Raw genomic sequence first — 23,560 nt, 5'->3', positions numbered from 1 at the left:
TGAGTATGCAAAATTGAATGGATTTGCAAATACTAGCTAAGAAAAACAAGATCTAAATAAATGATCATGGATCAGAACACTCAATATCATTAAGATGTTAGTTGTCCCCAAATTGGGTTATATTCAACTCAATCCCCATTAATATCTAAGCAGGACTTTTTGTACTAATTAACAAACTGATTCTAAAATTTATATATAATTAGTCAAAACAACTTTGATTTTAAGAAGAACAAAGTTGAGTTACACTGACTTAATTCAACATTTATTATAAAGCCACATGAATTAAGACAGTGTAGTATTGACATAAAGATGAATAGGTCACTGAACAGAAACCCCAGAAATAAATTACACAAACATATTTAACTGATTTTTTACAAAGGCATAAGGAAATTGAGTGGAGAAAGATAGCGTTTTCAATAAATTGGATATCCTTATTAAAAAAAACAAAAACACACAAAATCTTATCTTTTGAGGCAGGATTTCCAGAACAGCAAGAATGAGGGTTTCCATAAATTCACTCCTCCATAAAAAATAACAAAAAGGCTGGACAACTGAGAAGCAGCTGCTACCGTGACCACCTGAGGAGCAACCGCGGCCTGAGAAGCCACTGCCACCCAAGGAGCAGCCCCTGCACGACTTGACATCTAGATCAGTTGGTGAGACAAAAAATGGGTAGACAAAGATACACCTAAAGGAAAGAAAAGGAGGAATTGCCAGAAAAGCAGCTAAGTGAAACAGAGATATGCAATATGTCAGAAAAAGAATTCAGAATAAGGGTCATAGAGTTCATAAACCGGACGGAAGAAAAAATCAACACCTTATGTAAGAATCAAGAAGAAATGGATGAAAAAAATTAACAACTTATGTAAGAATCAAGAAGAAATGAAGAGTGATATAGCTGCAATAAAAAACACCATGGAAAGTTTCAACAGTAGACTAGGAGATGCAGAGGACCGAATTAGCGAATTAGAAGAGAGGGAAGCAAAACACAGCCAAACTGAATTGCAACTGGAGAAAAAAATTAAAAGACAGGAGGAGAGCCTAAGGGAGCTATGAGACAATATGAAATGAAGCAACATACGAATAATAGGGATGCCAGAAAAACAGGAAGAGGAACAAGGGTTAGAAGACCTATTTGAAGAAATAATGTCAGAAAACTTCCCTGGTGTGGTGAAGATAAAAGTCACACAAGCACAGAGAATCCCAAACAGGATGAACCTGAAAAGACCCACACCAAGACACATCATAATTACGATGGCAAATATTCAGGACAAAAAGAGAATCTTAAAGGCTGCAGAGAGAGACAGAAAGTTACATACAAGGGAGCTCCCATTAGATTACCAAATGATTTCTCAACAGAAACACATCAGGCCAGAAAAGAATGGAAGGAAATTTACAAAGTGATGTAAACCAAGGGACTGAATCCAAGAATACGCTATCCAGCAAGACTATCATTCAAATTGAAGGGGAAATAAGTAGCTTCACAGACAAAAAAGGCTAAGGGAGTTTATCACTACCAAGCCAGCAATGCAAGAAATGTTAAAGGGACTGGTGGAAAAAAAAAGAAATAAAAAGGTAAGAAGGAACAGAGACACAAAAAATAAAAATGACTACAAACAAGTATCTTTCAATAATAACTTTAAACATAAACAGACTAAATGCTCCAATCAAAAGACATCAAGTGGCTGAATGGATAAAAAAATAAGACCCATATATATGCTGTCTACAAGAGATCCACCTCAGAAAAAGGGACTCACACAGACTGAAAGTGAAGGGATGGAAAAACATCTTTCAGGTGAATGGAAATGAAAAAAAAGCAGGGTTAGCAGTACTTATATCTGACAAAATAGACCTTAAAGTGAAGGCCATAACAAGAGATAAGGAAGGCTACTTCATAATACTAAAGGGATCGATACAACAAAAGGATATAACCCTGGTAAACATATATGCACCCAATACAGGGGCACCCAAATACATTAAAAAAACTCCTGGAAGATATCAAGGGAGAGATCAACAACAATACAATCATAGTAGGGGACTTTAATACACCACTGACAACACTGGCTAAATCCTCTAGACAAAAATCAGCAAAGAAAAAGCAATCCTAAATGACTCACTAGATCAGATGGACCTAATTGACATCTTCAGAACATTTCACCCCAAAGCCACAGTATATATGTTCTTCTCAAATGCACATGGGACATTTTCAAAAATAGACCACATATTGGGTCACAAGCAAAGTCTCCACAAATTCAAGAAGATTGAAATCATATCAAGCATCTTCTCAGACCACAATGGCATAATATTAGAAATAAACTACAATTAAAGCAATCCAAAAAATTCAAACACTTGGAAGCTGAATAGTATGCTATTAAACAATGATTGGGTTGCCAATGAGATCAAAGAAGAAATTAAAAACATCCTGGAGACTAATGACAATAAAAACAAAACAATGCATATGCTATGGGACACAATGAAAGCAGTGTTGAGAGGGAAGTTTATAGCTCTACAGGCCTACCTCAAAAAAAAAAAAAAAAACAAGAAAAAATGGTAGTAAATCATCTCACTCTACAACTCAAAGAATTAGAAAGAGAGCAACAAGATAAGCCCAGAGTGAGCAGAAGGAAGGAAATTATAAAGATCAGAGCAGAAATGAATGACATAGAGACCAGAAAAACAATACAAAAGATCAATGAAACCAAGAGCTGGTTCTTTGAAAGTATAAACAAGATTGATGAACCTCTAGCCAGGCTCACCAAGAATCAAAGAGAGAGGACGCAAATAAGCAAAATCAGAAATGAAAGAGGCGAAATAATGACAGACCCCACGGAAATACAAAGGATTGTTAAAAAATACTATGAACAACTCTGTTCTAACAAACTAGACAACCTGGAGGAAATGGACACATTCCCAGAAAAATGCAACCTTCCAAAACTCACCCAGGAAGATTATAAAAATCTCAATAGGCTGATAACTATGGAAGAAATTGAAGCAGTCATCAAAATGCTTCCAGCAAACAAAAGCCCGGCGCCAGATGGCTTCACAGGGGATTTTTATCAAACATTCAAGGGAGAACTAAAACCTATCCTCCTTAAGACTATTCCAGAAAATTCAAGAGGAAGGGACACTTCCAAGCTCCTGCTATGAAGCCAGCATCACCCTAATATCAAAACCAGATAAAGATAACACAATGAAAGAGAATTATAGGACAATATCCCTCATGAACATACATGCCAAAATCCTCAACAAAATTCTAGCAAATAGGATCCAGCAGTACATCAGAAAGATCATACACCATGACCAAGTAGGATTTATCCCGAGGATGCAAGGATGGTACAATATCCGCAAATCAATAAACGTGATACATCACATAAACAAATTAAGAGATAAAAATCACAGTCATATCAATTGACGCAGAAAAAGCATTTGACAAAATCCAACACCCTTTCTTGATAAAAACTCTCAGCAAGGTGGGAATAGAAGGATCATACCTCAACATAATAAAAGCCATATATGACAAACCCACAGCCAACATCATACTCAATGGACAAACACTAAAACCATTTCCCCTAAGAACAGGAACAAGACAGGGATGCCCACTCTCACCACTCCTGTTCGACATAGTACTGGAAGTACTAGCCATTGCAATGAGACAAGAAGAAGAAATAAAAGGCATCCAAATTGGAAAAGAAGAAGTGAAGCTGCCCTTATTTGCAGATGACATGATACTGTACATAGAAAACCCTAAAGACTCCATCAAAAAATTATTAGACTTAATAAATGAATTCGGCAATGTAGCAGGATACAAAATTAATGCCAAGAAATCTATGGCATTTCTTTACACCAATAGTGAACTTACAGAAAGAGAGACTAAAAAAGCAATACCATTTACCATTACACTAAAAAAATTAAGTTACCTAGGAATAAACATAATTAAGAGGTAAAAGATCTGTATGTGGAAAACTACAGGACACTGAAAAAAGAGATAGAGGAAGACATAAACAGATGGAAGAACATACCGTGTTCATGGATTGGTAGAATCAACATCATCAAAATGTCCACACTACCCAAAGCAATCTACACATTCAATGCACTCCCCATTAAAATACCAATGGCATATGTCACAGGCCTAGGAAGAACTCTCCAAAAATTCATTTGGAATAAAAAAGACCCCAAATAGCTGCAGCAATCCTGAGAAAGAAGAACAAAGTAGGTGGGATCTCAATACCAGATATCAAGCTGTATTACAAAGTAACTGTTCTCAAAACTGCCTTGTACTGGCACAAGAACAGACATATAGATCAATGGAATAGAATAGAGATTCCAGAAATTGACCCAAACCACTATGCCCAATTAATAGTTGACAAAGGAGGCATGAACATACAATGGGTTCAAGACAGTCTCTTCAATAAATGGTGTTGGGAAAATTGGACAGATACATGCAGAAAAAATGAAACTAGACCACCAACTTACACCATACACAAAAATAAACTCAAAATGGATAAAGGACTTGAACATGTGACAGGAAACCATAAAAATACTAGAGGAATCCACAGGCAGAGAAATCTCAGACATATGCCGAAGCAATTTATTCACTGATACTGCTCCTAGGGCAATGGAAACTAAAGAGAAAATAAACAAAGGGGACTACATCAAAATAAAAAGCTTTTGTACAGCAAAGGAAACCATCAACAAAACAACAAGAAAGCCCACTGCATGGGAGAACATATTTGCCAATGATAACAACGATAAGGGTTTAATCTCCAACATTTACAGGGAACTCATACAACTTAATAAAAGGAAGTTACACAACCCAATCAAAAAATGGGCAAGGGACCTAAATAGATACTTTTCAAAAGAAGACAGAAGGAAGGCCAAGAGACATATGAAAACCTGCTCAAAGTCACTAATCATCCGAACAATGCAAATTAAAATGACAATGAGGTACCATCTCACACTTGTCAGAATGGCTATTATCAACAAATCAACAAACAACAAGTGCTGGCGAGGATACGGAGAAAAAGGAACCCTCGTGCACTGCTGGTGGGAATGCAGACTGGTGCAGCCACTATGGAGAACAGTATGGAGTTTCCTCAAAAAACTAAAAATGAAACTCCCATTTGACCCAGTGATCCCACTTCTAGGAATATATCCCAAGAAACTAGAAACACGAATCAGAAAGGATATATGCACCCCTATGTTCATAGCAGCACAATTCACCATAGGCAAGAGTTGGAAACAGCCTAAGTGCCATCAGCAGATGAGTGGATTAAAAAACTGTGGTACATCTACACAATGGAATACTACGCTGCAGTAAAGTGGAAGGAGTCCTTACAATTTGCAACAACATGGATGGAACTAGACAGCATTATGCTAAGTGAAATAAGCCAGGCAGAGAAAGGTAAATATCACATGATCTCACTCATTTATGGAATATAATGAACCAAATAAACTGATGAACAAAAACAGATCCAGAGACAGAGAAAGATCGATCAGAACGTCAAGCCTCAGGGAAGGTAGGGGAGGGTTGGGGTAAAGGGGAGAGGTCAACCAAAGGACTTATATGCATGCATATAAGCCTAACCAATGGACACAGACAACAGGGGGGTAAGGACATGAATGGGGGGGGGGGAGTAATGGGGGAATAAGGACACATATGTAATACCACAATCAATATAAGAAATTAAAAAAAAAAAGAGGCTGGCCCTAGCCGGTTTGGCTCAGTGGATAGAGCGTCGGCCTGGGGACTGAAGGGTCCCGGGTTCGATTCCGGACAAGGGCATGTACCTTGGTTGCGGGCACATCCCCAGTAGGAGGCGTGCAGGAGGCAGCTGATTGATGCTTCTCTCTCATCAATGTTTCTATCTCTCTATCGCTGTCCCTTCCTCTCTGTAAAAAAAATCAATAAAATATATTTAAAAAAAAAAAGGCTGGACAATTTACAAAATCAAAGGGATGCAACAATCAGAACATTTATTTTAAAACTAGAGGCCCGGTGCACGAAATTCGTGCATGGAGGGGTGGGAGGGGGTTTCCTCAGTCCGAACTGCACCCTCTCAAATCCAGGAGTTCTTAGGGATGTCCTACCGACGGCTTAGGCCCGCTCCCCATGGTTCTCTGCTCTCTGTGGGGCCTGCCTGCTCCACACCATGGCGATGGGCAAGCAGTTCCTGCTGGGTGCTGTCTGTGGGCGCGCTTGCCTGCTCACGGGTCACTGGGTATTGCCTGCAGGCCACGCTTGCCTGCTGGGCTCACATTGCTGGGGCAACGCCACCAGCATCCCACCCCGGCCGCTATGGGTGCCGCCATCTTTCTCGTTGAGTGATGGTTAATTTGCATATTACTCTTTTATTAGATAGGATAAAACAAACAAAGCAAACAAACAAAAAAAAGCAGTGGCAGCTGGATCTCAGAGCAGTGAGATTTATATATTTGTAATTTAAACTACTCTCATCTGCCTTTCTTTCAAGCTCCACTATAAACTCGAAAACCAGCAGCCTTACAAACACAATAGCTATGAAAGCCAGCAGGCTTGCAAGTGTGAACCAGGTTTGGAGCCTCTCAAAAAGTACCATTCATGAGCATTGCCACAATTTGACCTGACTGGCAACTCTGTGGAAAAGTCACCCTCACAGAATGGTGTTATTATTGCCCTGACTCAGTGCTCCACAAGAAGTGCTATCCCAAGAGTGTTTGTTTAAAAAATTAATCAGTGGTAACTGTTTAATTCTGCAGCTGCCTGCAGCCATGATACCATTGACACAAACAAGAGTCTGGCCAAAAGGAAAAATAAAATCTGGGGAACTAAATGACCATAAAGAGATTCAAAAAGCTTTAATATATGCCTGGGTAATCCAGAAAAGTGCCTATGTATGCAGGGCTGTGTACATGCCCAGGGAAGACCAGTCTCTTAAATATGGATGACCTTAAAGTCAAGCACAGCAGGAAGTGAAGACTAAGAGTTGTGAGCAGCCTAAGTGTTGAAGGCATACCTCAACACACACATGGCCCCTCAGCAAAGGGTAGAAGGCTTATTGGGTCAAATAGTCGAAGGAAATTTCTGACCAATCATTAGATGACCAAGCAGAGACTTAAGTAGCCATACACTACAGGAAACACAGATCAACAGGAAACTTCAGAAAGCAATGAATATATATTCATTATCTTGATTGTGATGATTTTAAGAGTGGAAATGTATGTCAACACACCAAACTGTATTCTTTAAACATGTGTGGTTTATTATATGTCAGTTATTAACTCAAGCTGCTAAAAGAAACACAGAATTGAAATAAAAGGGGCTAGGCACTAAGCATAGAACCTGTGCAGAGCGAGGACTCTTAAGTATTTAGATAACGGAAATAGCAGTAGCAAAAGCAATAGAAATCTATCTATATAAAACCCTAATATGCAAATCAACCAAATGGCCAACGACTGGCCGAATGACCAGTCGCTATGACGTGCACTGACAACAAGGGGACAGATGCTCAATGCAGGAGCTGCCCCCAGCCCACAGGCCCCGGCCAGCAGCGGTGCGGGGCAGGGTCGACAAGTGGGTGGCACTAGGCCAGCCAAGGCGGGTGCGAGCGGGGGCCTCCCCAACCGCCCCGCTGGTCACCCCACAGAGGGAGGTGACTGATGGCAGCGGCAGGGGGCAGGGCTGGTGAGCAGGCAGTGCCAGGCCAAGGCAGGTGCGAGTGGGGGCCACAGTCACCACGCCGGTGGCCCCACAGATTGGCCCTGATTGCTGGCCAGGCCTAGGAACCCTACCCATGCATGAATTTCATGCACCGGGCCCCTAGTAATAGTAATAAAAGGAATAAAATAAAGTAAGGTCTCAGCTAGACATACACTTCTATTTATCTGGGGTTTGACCCACCCATCCACCAAAATTGTTCTGATCAATGTCACCTATGACTTTTAAATTGCTAAATCAAATAAACGATTTCAAACATCATCTTAGTTAGCATATCTGCAGTTGACATATATTATTAACCAAATGACCTCATCCCTTATTACCTCCCTCATTTCTTACTTGGCTCCAACCACGATGGTATTTAGTGCCTGGAACATGCCAGTTCCTTAGGGCCTTAGCACATCTGCCTGGACTGTTTCCCCATCCCCAACTTCAGGGTTGACTCAAAAGTCAACTTCTCAGTAAGTGTTCTCTGGTCACAATGTCAAAAAATTTAACTTTCTGTCACCCACACATTCCTAAAACTTAATTTTTTAATTTATTTTTATTGATTTCAAAAGGATGGGAGAGGGAGAGGGAGATAGAAACATCAATGATGAGAGAGAATCACTGATCAGCTGCCTCCTACACGCCCCCCACTGGGGATTGAGCCTGCAACCTGGGCATGTGCCCTGACTGGGAATCGAATCATGACCTTCTGGTTCACAGCTCGATGCTCAACCACTGAGCCACATCGGCCAGGCCCAAAACTTTATATCTCCCTTTCCTGCTGTTTTTCTCTCTACACTTATCACCAATGACATAATAAAGGTTTACTTTTCTAAAACTACTGGAATGTAGACCACCTACAGTCAGATTTTCTGTCTTGATCATTCACTTCTGTATCCTCAGCACCTAGCACCTGGCACAGGGTAGGGGCTAATGGATTTGTAGTAAAAGGAGGAAGAGGGACAGAGTGAAATGAATAAACAGAGAAAAGAAAGAACTGTCTCTTGATGGTTTTCAGCTGAGGGTTCATTAAGACTACATTTAACGCCACTTCCTAATGAAAGCCAGGATTTCCTGTATTATACTCTTTGACCAGCAATACAGTGGGAAGAGGCCTGGACTAGACACTGGAGAGCTGGATTTTAACTCTTGCTCTGAAACTAGAGATATGGCCTTGGGCTCTTAACCTCACTGGGTCTGTTTCCAAATATGTAAACAAGAGAATGAGAAGATGCTGAAAAGAATACTCATCAATACAGTTCTGTGACCAGGAGGCTCTGCGTATTGGGATTCAACAGGAAAGATAAGAAAAATGATTCTGTTAGATAAGGTACTTCATGTATTCTAAATAATAGATTCTCTTAGCAGATAATAACACATGGAAATGCTTAACTTACCAGCTTCCAGAGAAGAAATCAGTAGAGCTATGAAACAAACAAGCCTGAGTAACACTTTCATATTCTCCTAGAGAAACAGGAATGAAAGAAAAACAAAAGTTAGAAATGTTACTATTCCAGAGACTTTCGAGATGGCGGTAGAGTAGGTGAATCTTGAACTCACCTCCTCGCTAAACCAAACTGGAAATACAAGTAAATTGGGGAACAATCACCCTGAGTAACCAAATGAGAACTAGCTGAAGAGGAGTCTTATACTAGTAATGAAGGATGTGCAGCAGAAGGTACATTGAGACTGGTAGGAAGGGTGGAGATGCAGGAGGGACTGCCCCACTCCCACCAATAGCAGCTGAGGTACTGGAGAGATATCTTAGCTACGGGGGCTTTCCCCTGGGAAGTGTGAGGCCTAACCCCAGGCCAGGCCCCCGGCCCGGAAGCTCCCCAGCCCGGAGCACCAGAGCTGGAAAGAGGCGCCCACATAGCACCCAGCTATGAAAGCAGCAGGGTTTCTGTGCACCAGGGGAGGCGAGTCTGCTGGAGACAGCCGCTCCCCCTTCAAGAGCAAACTTTAAGGAGGGAGGGTGGTGCTGGCTGCAGTCACCTGAGCAGAGTTTGGGGTTTGTGATTCTAGGGAGAGATGTGGGGGGACAGCTGCCAGTCATTCTCGGAGACCACAGCAGCCACCTTCTGGGCAGGGCAATCCCCTCCGAGAGCATCAGCCTGGGGGAAAGCAATTACCCCACCCCCAGGAGTCCCTGGCACCCACCCTGCAAGGAGTCAGCAGTATAGAGCAAGGAGTAGAAGTCTGGGCAGACTCTGGGTGTCAGTGAATGGGTTTGAGGTGAGGTTTTATGCCCACTTTTCCTGTGAACCAGTCTGGTACTTCCCCATCACAGGAGGTCCCATAGAACACCCTCCCAGCTCTTGGCAGGCCCGACCTCGGGGCTCCGGAGGCCCATGTGCCTGAGCGGTAGAGGATCCGCCCCGCTGAGGTCAGGGCAAAATCCAGGACAGACTCAGTCACATGGTTCTGGGATGGGGATCATACCCACCACCTTCCCTGAAGTCTGAATGGCACCTCCTCTCACGAAGACCCACTAGCCCCACCGCCAGAGGCTTTTTCAGTGAATGAGCCTAATAGGCAGCCGGTCGACAAGGAAGGCAGCGGCAGGTGGCGGGGTGCCTCGGTACATGTGCCGAGCTGCCCCAGGGCCCAGCACTAGTAACAGCTGGCCTTGGAGCACAGCTTGGTCCTTCCTGTGTGCAGCCAAGCCAGCAGAGGCAGCCATACTGCACCAGGCACACGGCAGCGTCTGACACTGGCCTGCACCACAGTCCTTCCCAAAATGACCAAAAGCAACACACCAAGCGTCCAGCTTCAGGCAGCACTGGAGCAGGATCCAGCAAACTCCACAAACAGCAGATCGCAGGAGGCACTAAAAAACTCTGATGAGGTGAATGCCACTTTTTTCTTTTCCAATTTTTTTCTTTTTCCTTTCTATTTCTTTATTTTATTTTTCTTATTGTTTTTTTCTTTTCTTATGAGATTTTTCTTATCCTTTTTATTCTTTCCTTTCGTATTCTTTTTATTCCTTTTTTATATTATTATTATTTTTTATTTTTTTATGTTTTGGTCAGCATCTGTACAGCAACTCACATACCATGGTTGGGGGTTGAGCGTCACAATTAGACAGCCTGAGAGTTGATCCCATGCATGAACAGGCCAACAGCAATCAAGACTCAACTGCAACAGGAGGGCCCATATAACCCACACAACATTCCTAGTGCATCCAGCTCAGAGAGCAAGGAGACTGCACCACTGGGTCCCACAGGACACCTACTACATACTGCCACCCTATGAAGACCGAGAGTCACAGCAGATCTACCTAATACACAGAAACAAACACAAAGAGACAGCAAAATGGGGAAACAAAGAAACAGGCCCCAAATGAAAGAACAGAGGAATCTCCAGAAAAAGAGCTAAATGAATGGAAGCAAGCAATCCATCAGAGATAAGAGTTCAAAGTAATGGTAATAAGGACCCTCGAGGTACTTAATGAGAACTACAACAGCATAAAACAGAACATATAAACCACGAAAAGGAACCAGTCAGGAAAGAAGAATACCATATCTGACAACAAGAATACACTGAAAGGAATAAAAGTAGGCTGGATGAAGCAGAGGATTGAATCAGTGATTTGGAAGACAAGATAGAAAAAAAGACAATCACAAAGAGGAAAAAGACTTTTAAAAAATGAGGATAGCTTAAGGGAACTTTGGGACATGAAGCATAACGATATCCGAAGCATAGAGGTACCAGAAGGAGGAAAGAAAGAGCAAGGGATTGAGAACCTATTTGAAGGAATAATGACCAAATAATTCCCAATCTGGTGAAGGAAATGACATACAAGTCCAGGAAGCACAGAGAGTCAGAACAAGATGAACCCAAGGAAGCCCACACCAAGACACTTCATAACTAAAGTGGCAAAGGTTAAAGACAAGGGAGAATCTTGAAAGCAGCAAGAGAAAGGCAGTCGATTACATACAAGGGAGCTCCCATAGACTGTCAGCTGATTTGACAACAGAAACATTTCAGGCCAGAAGGGAGGGGCATGAAATACTCAAAAGGATGAAAAACAAGGACCTACAACCAAGGTACTTCACCCACCAAGGCTATCATTTAAAATTGAAGGAGAAATACAGCGATTCCCAGACAACAAAAAGCTAAAGGAGTTTGTTATGTGAAAATTGAAAGGACTTGCTTTAAGAAGCAGAAGAAAAAGGGGAAAAAAGAACTTAGTTAAAAAATAAAATGGTGCCCTAGCCGGTTTGCTCAGTGGATAGAGCGTAGGCCTGTGGACTGAAGGCCAAGGGCACATGCCTGGAGTTGTGGGTTCAATCCCCCGTAGGGGGCGTGCAGGAGGCAGCTGATCAATGATTCTCTCTCATCATTGATGTTTCTATCTCTCTCCCCCTCTCCCTTCCTCTCTAAAATCAATAAAAAAATATTTTAAAAAAATAAAAATAAAATAAAATGGCAATAAACATGTACCTAACAATAATCACTTTGAATGTAAATGGCCTAGATGTTCTAATTAAAAGGCATAGGGTAGCGGAGTGGGTAAGAAAACAAGACTCATGTATATGTTGTCTTCAAGAGACACACCTCAGAAGGAAAGATACACACAGACGAAAAGTAAAGGAATGGAAAGAAGTATTTCATGCAAATGGAAAGGGAAAAAGCTGGGGTAGTAATACTTATGTCTGAGAAAACCAGCTTGTGGCTACTTATGTGGATTTGTTCCCTACCTGGATCCACTTGCAAAAGTCTCCCTAAACTTCCAGGTCCGCCTCAAAGCTCACACTTTCGTCTTACAAGGTAAGACACTAAATTATTTGTATGAAATTCTATAGCTGTATGAAAATGCACCAAAAAAGACTAAAAAATATGACAACACATTAACATTGGGTTGGTTCCTGCAGTTGGGTGGTTTCCCCTTCTCTGTAGCTTTCCATCCAGAATCCCTATAATGAGCATGTATTAATTGTATCACAAAGTAAAAAACAAAAGCAAAACCTTCACGCCCCGGCCCCGTGTGACTGAGATGGCCTACCAACCCAGCAGCAGCTACAGCAGGTGCAGGTCAGCGATGTGAGCACGTACTAAGCGAGGTCCCAGTGACGCATTTTAATTATATAACGCTTTGTCCACAGCACGCAGGGTGCAATCACCTTCGGCTCTGGTTTCACGCTGGAAGGAGACACCGCCTCTGCCTTATCTAAAAAGCAAGGCCACTAAATATAGCAATAGAATGCCAAAAGGAAGAACTCACTCCTGCCAACCTTTCTAAACTCCTCGAGCGCAGATGAAGTCAATGCTCAGCAGAACCTTTTTCCTTTCTGAGTTCCTGCTCCGGAGATTAGGTCACATGACCATCACCTGCTCCTGAATGGGCACCTTCACACGCAGTCAGTTCCAGTCTCAGACCTCCAGGGACCTTCGCACAGATCTACCTGAGGGCCCCGAGGACCTCAAACTCAACAGGCCCCAACCAAGCTCTCTGCCACACCTGCTCCCCACCAGGTGACAGGTGCAGCACTGCCCTGCACCCCCACCGTGAGGGCCCCCCAGCCCCCAGCACTGCCCTGCACCCCCACTGTGAGGGCCCCCCAGCCCCCAGCACTGCCCTGCACCCCCACTGTGAGGGCCCCCCAGCCCCCAGCACTGCCCTGCACCCCCACCGTGAGGGCACCTCCAGCCCCCAGCACTGCCCTGCACCCCCACTGTGAGGGCCCCCCAGCCCCCAGCACTGCCCTGCACCCCCACCGTGAGGGCCCCCCAGCCCCCAGCACTGCCCTGCACCCCCACCGTGAGGGCCCCCCAGCCCCCAGCACTGCCCTGCACCCCCACTGTGATGGCCCCTCAGCCCCCAGTACTGCCCTGCACCCCCACCATGAGGGCCCCCCAGCACTGCCCTGCACCCCCACTGTGAGGGCTCCCCAGCCCCCAGCACTGGGCCTGGAACTCAGAAGCCTTAACAAGGCCTCAGGGAATGAAAGCAAAGTGAGTAAAAGGTGGGTTATCCTCCCACTTCAGCAGCGTGTCCAGAGCAGACCATGCTTGGATGACGCTGTGCTCTGGAAGCTGCCCTTTGGTTTAAGGGGAGATGACGCTGGCCTGTGTTCTTATCTGTAGCTCTAAGTTAATTGCAAACACAATATTTTACCCAAGACATCACTCACTCAGACTCTAATGACATGCAACCGTGTGAACAGTACCCAGAAAGTGCTCCGCTGAGTAGTGGTGTTAACAGGAATGGCAATGCTACACGGTGCTTGTTCAATAAGTGGAGGAAGATGGTCCCTGTGCCTGCCTCAAGCCTGGAAGCTTACCTGGAGCAGCCAGACTGCCTTCCTCAAACGTCCTGAACTCTCACTTCTATTCGCATAACTTGGCCTTCTCCCACCTTAGCCTGGAATTGCATCCACGGTGTCATGTTCCTCTGAACGCTGTCAGATTACTGACACACGTTTGGAGGTGCTGCGCCCTACAGCCTGGCTACCGGCTCTCCGCCCTGTGAGGAAGTGTGCTCCCTCTGCCAGAGAAGGAAATAGAGGCTGCACATGGTTCCAGTCCCAGGCCCATCCATCACCCACGTTAGTGTACCAGCAACAAAACGAGGGCACTGTAAACCCAGTGAGCATTCACCCCGGCTCCGGGCTTTGCACCAGCGGGAGGCGAGGGCAGGCCGGCTGCATTCACACAGCACATCTCAGGCACGTTTCAAATGAACTCTGAGCACAGGGCAGGCGGCAGCTGCAAGTCCAAAGCCAGCAGCCTGAGCGCAGGACGCCTGTCCTCGGCCCTGACCCCCTGGCCTCCGTGCCTCAGGTGCACGAGGTGGGCGATGAGTCAGACAACCTCAGACCTTTCCTGTTCCAAGAGCTTGTAAAACTCGGGATCCAGCGTGGTGCCGGCGGGGGCGGGGGGCTGACTCAGCCGGCCCAGGCCGGGCAGGCGTTGCTCCAGGCTACAGGAACGGGTTAGGGTCACATGATCCAAGAGAGTAAGGGCAGTGGGAAGGGAAAAGGGAAAAATGCACCCAAGACTAAACAAACCACCTCCCAACAAAAATCAGCATAAACCCCGTGCACCCAGAACGACCGAAATTCCAGGTGCGAAGCCAAGCCAGGCGGGGAAGGCCCGCCAGGCCGCCCTGCGCTCGGGGTGCTGGGGAGGCTGGGCCAGACACACACAGCGCAGAGTGCACACAGTCAAGTGTGAAAGCTGACCTTCCTCTCGAGACAGTCACAGCCTGGCCACAGGCGCCCAGCCTCTGCGTCGGACGCACAGGGAAGAGGACAGGGCATCCTTCACGGCGTCTGCTGTGAGGGTCGCACAAGCGGCCCCTTTAAGGTGCTCCGCTGGCGGAGAGGCTTTGGCGATGATGTGTCCTTGTTCCCTCACTGCCAAACCAGACCAGCTCCCTGCACGTCCGCCACAGGCCGCAGCGCGCTGGGCTCGGGGAGCAAATCAGAAACAACGCCCCGGGGCCGGGCTCAGGGAGCTGGGCCGCCGGCAGGGCCGGCACGTCCACGGAGAAGGACACCCTCTTGGGGAGCGGCGGGCACAGAAACGCCCAGGGCGTGCGGAGCCGGGCCTCCCGCACCGGAGGCCTCCTGGAGCGGGGCCAGGCAGGGCGTGGAGATCACGTTTGGACCATAAGCCGGAGGCCGGGTGCCCCAGCAAAGCCGGAGCGCAGAACGTGGCCAGACAGGGAGTCTAGGTCGGGGCGGGGTGCGGGGAGAGGATGCAGAGGCCACGCGGCAGGAAAGCACTTTCTGATTAAACGCGCACCTGCTCCTTCCTAGGGGTGAAGGCAGCCCCCAGCAGAGGGCGAGGAGCGCCCTGAGGCCCACAGACCGCACCGGCCCCTAGGGAGAGGCCCTTGGCCCGCCTCCTCACCCGCACAGACGCACCTGCACTGCACAGTAGTCACTAGGAAACCTCCAGAGAGGCCTGACGGTGCCCCCCCCCCGTCCCCCCCCCCCCCCCGCCGTGTCCTGCAGACACCCCGCCATCACCCTCTGCCTCTTGGTGACGGGGAGCACCTGGGGTCTCGCGTCTCGGGCCGGATCACGTCCTCGGGCCTAGATGCAGCCTTGACTGCCCACCCAGAGAGCAGCCGCCTGGCGCTGCCCCCGCCCAGACACGGTGAAGGGAACCTCAGTACTCGCTCACCGGACGGGCACAGCGCAGCACCCCGGGCCAGAGGTGCAGTGGCTCATCCACGGGACTCAGGCACCACCAAGTCAGAGAAGGTCAGAGAAGGCACCCGCCTCGGCTCACTTCCCACCCAGGGCGCCCCCCGCACCCCACCGTCGCGGAAAGGCCTACGCTGATGCGAGGGCGAGGCGAGCGAGGAAGGCCCAGGAGCCTTCCCAGAGGAGCTGGCACCCCTGTCCCCAGACACTGACCTTTCCTCTGCAAGAAATGGTCCATCTGCCCCCTCCACCTCCCAACCACTGCTCACGCACTGCCCCCCCCCCCCCCCCCAGTACCCTGTGCTCTGGAACCACTGCCCAGGCCGCCACCAGCTCGGTCCCTCCACACCAAGGGCCCTCGTCTCCATCGTACTGGGCAGCTCTGAGCACCCGGCCTCCCACCTCCTACCTGACCCCTGGGGTGGGCCCCCCACCCTGCTGTTCCACCTTTGCCTTCCCTCTCGCTGCTGCTCTGGGCTGCTCTGCCTGCCCGCCTGTGTCTGCACGGTTCCCGGGATGCCGTTCCATCCTGCTCATCCCAGGAGCCGCTTGTTCTGACCCTGCCCAGCTCTGACAGATTCGGATCAGAAGCCTCTCCCTCCCGGGGGCCTCTGCAGACACTGCTTCCTCCAGGGCCAGGCATGCCAATCACAGAGGTTCGCCCTCGGGCACCAGTGATGGCTCCCCTGTTGCTGGCCTTCACCACCGGGGCCAGGAGAAAGGTACAGGGCAGCCCCTCTCCTTCCCACACCCGGAGGAGAGCCCATCCTATGCATCTTGCATGTGGTAAGAGCTCAAAGCTCAACAAATACCTACATAGCTATGAAGGAAAGGGGACAGGGACCGGGAGGGAGAGAGCGGGGAGGGAGAGAGGGAGGGAGGGAGGGGGAAAAGAGAGGGAGGAAGGGTGGAATGGAGGGATGGTAGGTGAGAAGAAGAGAGGGAGGGAGGGAGGGAGGGAGGGAGGGAGGGAGGGAGGGAGGGAGGGAGGGAGGGAGGAAGAGAGGGTGAGAGGGAAGGGGAGGGAAAGGGGGTGGGAGGGAGGGATCCACCACCATCTTTGCATTAGACTTACATGGGGATAAAAACCTGGCCTAGAATCAAGGGACAAAGGATGAAACATGGGTGCCAAGTGTAAGTCAGAGAACAGAAATGCAAGGGACCCATCACTGGAGTCTGGAGAGGTCAGGAATCCTGGAGCAGGTAGAAGACAAGGGAGTTAGAGGGCTCAGAGCAGCGGCTGGACGGGGAGCGCGGGCCTGGGAGAGGGCCCGCCAGAAGGTACGCCGGTGAGAAAACCTCCCTTATTCTTCGGACGCAACTTGGCAAAGGCCATCGTGATTTTTTAAATTGGTTTATAGTAAAATTCAAAATATAATTTCAGAAAATATAGACAATAATAAAAAGCCACAGATTTATTTCACCGTGTGATTTTGCAGATGAATCTTCAACATAAAGTAAAATTATTAAAAGGCAAAAGATTAACTCCCCCCTGAGCTAACTAGCCTAGCACACTGCTCCCTGCTCCTTCCTGAGATGCAGGGGTACCTCCGTTCCCTAAGAGCTGTCCGACTCCCCAACACCCTCCCCAGAGCAGCCTCCGCAGACAGGTAGAGGCGGGTGCACCCAGGGGTGATGCCGCCCGGGCAGGCACCCCCAGCAGCTGGTCCAGTCACTGCCGGCAGCAGGCTGAAGCCAGGAAGCCGGCGCCCTGTGGCAATCGCACGGGAACGCTGGCCTGGGGACTCTCCAAGTGTAGCTCCCGTTACTTTTTGGTGACTGTTCATATTTGGAAACATGGGTAGGTGGTACCCGGAACTCACATGGAAAGCCACTTCTCTATTAAAGGTAAAATGAAATGTTCATTTGCGACATGAAGCAATTTCCTACTAGACCCAAAATGAGAAATGTCAATGTGAACTAAACTACAAAATACAAAAGCAGAGATTAGGTGTAAGAATCAACAATGCCATATTGGCCCCAGCGGAAGCCCGCCCTCCAGGAACCATCGGTCACTCTGCAGGAGCCCCACCCTGGGGCACCCGAAAACTGATAGCTGAGGAACAGGAACAGGCTCGGGGGGGGGGGGGGGGGGTTCCTACTTATGACCACATGGCACCTATTATGGCCTTCCTGTTCCTGAGGAACCCCCACATTGAGAATCTTGTCTTCTAAGAAGGCAGCCAGGCATGGAGCTGAGGTGGCACCCATCGGACCCCCAGGCCCGATGATGCACAAGGGGTGTAACTCTACTTGTGGGGCCTGGGCAGCAGAGGCCCTGGCACTGGGGGTGCTGTTTCTATCTACATCGCCCTCCAAGCCTGACTCCACAGCCTGCCTCCAGCTCCATCCCTGAGCATGCCGAGGTAGTCAGCCCAATCCACGTGTCCACGTCCACCACCCACGGAGGCGCTGGCCACTCTGCATGTCCGAAAGGCACACGGACAGTGGGGTCCCCGGGACGACGGGAAGGGGCCTGGAGGCTGCAGTGCGAGTGCAGGCTGCCGGCGGGGAACCCAGCCGTCCCACTGGGGACATGGTCATGGTCAAGGGGAAGGTGCTGGTGGGCACAGGTCCCAAGTGGGCACATCCGCTTGGCCCTCCAGACCCGGCCATGCCAAGGCATGTGGCTGGCTGAGGAGCAGAGCAGGACCCCGGGCCCGGGTGGAGCCCTCTTGCTGAGTCCAAGGGGCGTTCTGCAGCAGCCACGCCCTGCAGGAACCCAAGCAGCGATGAGACAGCGGCAGGTGGCTGCTCCTTCTCCCCGGGACCAGCAGTGCAGAGCCCACTCCTGCAACTGAAAGGACGTCCAGGCGGCACTTCCCAGGGTCCCCCTCCTGCCAGCTCCCCCCTCCCCCCCCCCACGGGGCCTCAGAACAACACAGCGCAGGGCAGTCCCTGGCAGCCCAGCACTAACCAGCATCGGATGTACGTGTACTGGGCAAGGTGAAGAGACAGCCAGAGAACGAGGCTCCGACTCACTGACTGCAGCCGAGAGGGGCTGTGGATGAGCCCTGGGACAAGCGAGGACGAAGCGGTTCTTTAGTGAAAGTTCATGAACTATCGCAGCCTCCTGTCCCACTGAGAACCAGAGGACACGTAGGGGGAGTAGGTTACGGCACTGAAACAAAACCCAAAGTGATGGTCTTCGCCTTTTAGAAAGAGTCAAAGAGCTAGTAAGCACTCTCAGTATCCTTAAGACCAAAAAGGTCAGCTCTAACGACAAGGCATAAGAAAACGACTTACTAAGCCAAAGAACCATCGGGGGAGAGGGCGACTGGGACGGAGGTGAAGCAGAGGGTGTGAGTGAGGGGTGGAAGGAGAGTGTGTGGTGTGTGTGTGAGGGAGGGAGGGACAGTCAGATCCGGCAGGAGTGTCAGGGGCTGCCAGACCAGGCTCTCCTGGACGGGAGCCCCTACCACTGCGGCGGGCACTCCCCGGGCTGCGGGGCTCGGGCACAGAGCCCACGCCAGCTTGAAGGGGAGAGCAGAACTCATCAGCACCACCACCCAGACTGGCCTTGAACACGGCCTGCGACCCTGCAGCCACACAGCCAAAGTCCTGCTGCCTCGCCCGCAGACCTGCAGACCCACTTCCACCTCCAAGGGCACACGGCTCCCGCAGCAGTAATGCGACTTCCCGCTCCCCCCCTGCTAACTCTGGACACCACGGTCACGCTGATCCAGTGCACGGACCCCCTGAGCCCGCTGTCCCACCAGATGGCTCCCAGGTGCCTCTGTGAGCCACTGCCCTGCTGCACACAAATCCAACCAAGGGCACAAGGCCCCGGCAGCAAAAACTGGGACTTCCCCCTGCCCGGCTGCTGACCTCCAGACACTGCAGTTGCGCCAATCCAGCGCACAGGCCCCCTGAGCCCGCTGTCCCAACAGGCGACACCCGGGTGCCTCTGTGAGCTCCCACTGGGCACTCACGTATCCAAACAAGGGCGCACAGCCCCAGCAGCAGAAACTGGGATTTCCCCCTCCCTGCCTGCCTGCCCACAGACACCACAGTACTTCAGCGTGGCCCCGAGTCCACCACCCAGGCAGGCGACTCCTGGGTGCCTTTGTGAGCCTCCGCTGGGCACGCTCACAACCAACCAAGGGCGCAAAGCCCCGGCAGCAACTCGGACTTCCTCCTCCTGGGCCGCTGACCTCCAGACACTGCAGTCGCATTGATCCAGCAAGCAGGCCCCCTGAGCCCGCGGCCCCAGCTGGTGGCTCCTGGATGCCTCTCTGAGCCGCCTCAAGGCGTGACCCCAGCTGCCAGCATCCAGTCCCCACAGTAGCACCACTCCAGCACATGGGCCCCCTGAGCCCACCGCCCCAGAAGAAAGCTCCTGGGAGTCTCTGTAAGCCGCCGCCGGGCACGTGTATCCAACCAAGAGTGCACAGCTGGAACTTCTCCCTCCCTAGGTTGGCGTCTGCACACCACGACTGCACACCATGATCATGCCACTCCAGCATGCAGGCCCCACAAGAACACAGCCCTAGCAGAGAGCTCCTGGGCCCTTCTGTGAGCTGCCACTGGGCATGTGCCTCTCCAACCAAGGGCTCACGACTCTTGGCAGGATCCACAACATCCCCCTCCCAGCTGCCTACCTCTGGAAACCTTGGTGAGTTACTGAGGACTCACCTCACTGGACAAGGTCATGCTATTTCAGCCACAGACTTCAAGATTCCCACATCCCCAGCTGCTGGCTCCTGAACCCCCTCGTGATTCAGAGAGGGAAATCACTTTGGCCAGAGTCCCACTGCCTCAACTGCAGACTACGGGACAGCTACCCCACACGATCACAGGTTCCAGGACCCTCATAGTGAGTTGCAAAGTGATGCTACCCCAGCAAGAGTCACACCACACCAGCCAAAGTCACAGTACCTGAGCCTCAGGCCCCAAGACCCCTTCCTCCCAGGCCGTGGACTTCGGGAACTCACAGTGAGCACATACCAGTGAGACTTCAGGCAACCTTTTCCACAAGAGCTGAAACCACGATCACATCCACAACAGCTTGCACAACGAATCTGGGGGTGAGTCACATTGCCAATCTGTGGCGAGACTTCATCCACGAATAAGAAACTAACATTCAAGATCCAACTACATGAAAAGAACCCAAATAGCTCAGGTATGGGGCTCCGCTAGTTCACCAAGCCCAGGAGATCTGAGAGACTGTACCACTGGGTCCCAAAAATCACCAACTACATGTCATCACCCCCAAAAGAAGCTGGGTAGCAAAGCAGTTGGATCTAAGACATAGAAACAACTAAAACGTTACAGCAAAAAATAGGGAGACAAAAAAAAACAATCCCCAAAGGAAAGAAAAAGGGAATTAAATGAAATCGAGGCAAGTAACTTGTCAGAGAAAGAATTCAGAGTAATGGTTATAAGGATGCTCAAAACTCTGGATGACAAATACAGATAACTCAGTGAGAATTAGAAGGAGCTGAATGAGAATGTCACCAACATGAAAAGGAACCAAGAGGAAATGAAAAATGACAGCTGCAATAAAGAATACAATGGAAGGCTTCAACAGATTAGAAGAGGCTGAGGACTGCATCAGTGAATTAGAAGACAAGGTAGAAAAACACACACAAACACAGCAGCAACTGGAAAGAAAACCTTAAAAATCAGGAGGAGAGCCTAAGAGAGCTTTAGGATAACACAAAAAGAAACAACATCCGCATAATAGGGGTGCCAGAGGAGAGGAAGAGGAGCAAGGAATAGAAAACCTGTTTAAAAAAATAATGACAGAAAACTTCCCTGATGTTGGGAAGAAAAAAAACCACACAAGTCCAAGAAGCACAAACAATACCAAACAAGATGAATCCAAAAAGACCAACACCAAGACACATCATAATTAAACTGGCAAACATCAATGACAAAGTAAGAATCGTAAAGGCTGCCAGAGAGAGACAGAAAGTTATCTACAAGGGATCTCCCATTAGAATATCAACTGATTTCTCAACAGAAACACATCAGGCCAGAAGTGAATGAAATGAACTATACAAAGTGATGCAAAGCAAGGGACTGAATCCAAGAATACTATACCCAGCAAGGCTATCATTCAAAATTGAAAGTGGAATCAGGAGCTTCACAGACAAAAAAGGGGCTAAAAGAGTTTATTACCACCAAACTAACAATGGAAGAAATGCTGAAGGGTCTGCTGTAAAAAGAAGAAATAGAAAGGCAAGAAGGAACACAGGCATAAAGAATAAAAATGGCAACAAACAAGTACATATCCATAATAACATTAAACATAAATGGATTAAATGCTCCAATAAAAAGACATAGGGTAGCTATGGATAAGAATGGATAAGAAAACATGACCCATATATTTACTGTCTACAAGAGACCCACATCAGAACACAGGATTCACACAGACTGGCAGTGAAGGGATAGGGAAAAATCTTTCAGGCAAATGCAAATGAGAAAAAAGCTGGGGTAGTAAAACTTATATCTGACAAATTAGACCTCAAAGTAAAGGTCGTAACAAGAGATAAAGAGGACCACTTCATAATACTAATGGGAGCAATTCAAAAAGGGAGCAATTCAACAAGAGGATATACTAGTAATTCTGGTAAACATATATGCACCCAATATAGGAGCACCCAAATACATAAAAAAAAAAAACTTCTGGAGGCTATCAAGGGAGAGATTGACAGCAATACAATCATAGTAGGGGACTTTAACACCCCACTGACACCACTGGATAAATCCTCTAAACAAAAAATCGGCAAAGAAACATCAATCCTAAATAACTCACTAAATCAAATGGACTTAATTGACATCTTCAGAACATTTCACCCCAAAGCTATGGAATATACATTCTTCTCAAGTGCACACAGGACATTTTCAAAAATAGACTTCATATTAGGACACCGGCAAAGTCTCTTCAAATTCAAGAAGAGAGAAATCATACTAAGCATCTTCTCAGATCACAATGGCATAAAATTAGAAATCAACTATAATAAAAACAATTTAAAAAATCAAATACTTGGAGACTAAAGAGCATGCTATTAAACAATGATTTGGTTACCAAAGAGATCAAAGAAGAAATAAAAAGCATCCTGGAAACAAATGACAATGAAAACACAACAACCCAAAATCTATGGGACACAGTGAAAGCAGTCCTGAGAAGGAAGTTCATGGCTCTACGGGCCTACCTCAAAAAACAAGAAAAAATGGTAGTAAATTATCTAACCTTGCAACTTAAAGAATTAGAGAGAGAGCAACAAGAAAAGACCAGAGTAACCAGAAGGAAAGAAATAATAAATATCATAGTAGAAATAAATGACATAGAGACCAAAAAAATAAAGAAAAGAAAAAAGATTAATGAAACCAAGAGCTGGTTCTCTGAAAGGATAAACAAGATTGATGAACCTCTAGCCAGGCTCACCAAGAAGCAAAGAGAGAGGACCCAAATAAACAAAATCAGAAATGAACGAGAGAAAGTAATAACTGACCCCACAGGCATACAAAGGATTGTAAAAAAAAAAATACTACGAATAACTCTACTCCAACAAACTGGACAACCTGGATGAAATGTACATATTCCTAGAAAAATACAAGCTTCCAAAACTCAATCAGGAAGAATAAAAAACCTGAATAGGCTGATAACTACTGATGAAATGGAAATAGTAATCAAAACACTTCCAGCAAACAAAAGCCTTGGACCAGATGGCTTCACATTCAAAGAAGAACTAAAACCTATCCTTATCAGACT

At 47.8% G+C, this 23,560-nt stretch overlaps 1 protein-coding gene across 5 annotated transcripts in view; it reads right to left on the bottom strand.

Annotated features, from left to right (window-relative positions):
* The window catches only part of IL1R1 (interleukin 1 receptor type 1), a 54,877-nt gene that overhangs the window by 21,733 nt on the left and 9,584 nt on the right, over positions 1-23,560 (bottom strand). For all 5 annotated transcript variants that reach the window (XM_054727852.1, XM_054727853.1, XM_054727855.1 and 2 more), the window contains exon 2: positions 9,079-9,145. In XM_054727852.1, the coding sequence (XP_054583827.1) occupies positions 9,079-9,139 (61 nt within the window). In that variant the 5' untranslated portion in view covers positions 9,140-9,145. The remainder of the gene's footprint in view (positions 1-9,078; positions 9,146-23,560) is intronic.

The sequence above is a fragment of the Eptesicus fuscus genome, chromosome 16 (genome assembly GCF_027574615.1).
Source record: "Eptesicus fuscus isolate TK198812 chromosome 16, DD_ASM_mEF_20220401, whole genome shotgun sequence".
NCBI lineage: Eukaryota > Metazoa > Chordata > Mammalia > Chiroptera > Vespertilionidae > Eptesicus > Eptesicus fuscus.
Note: the sequence above shows the minus strand (reverse complement) of the source record. Positions and strands in the feature narration are given on the sequence as shown.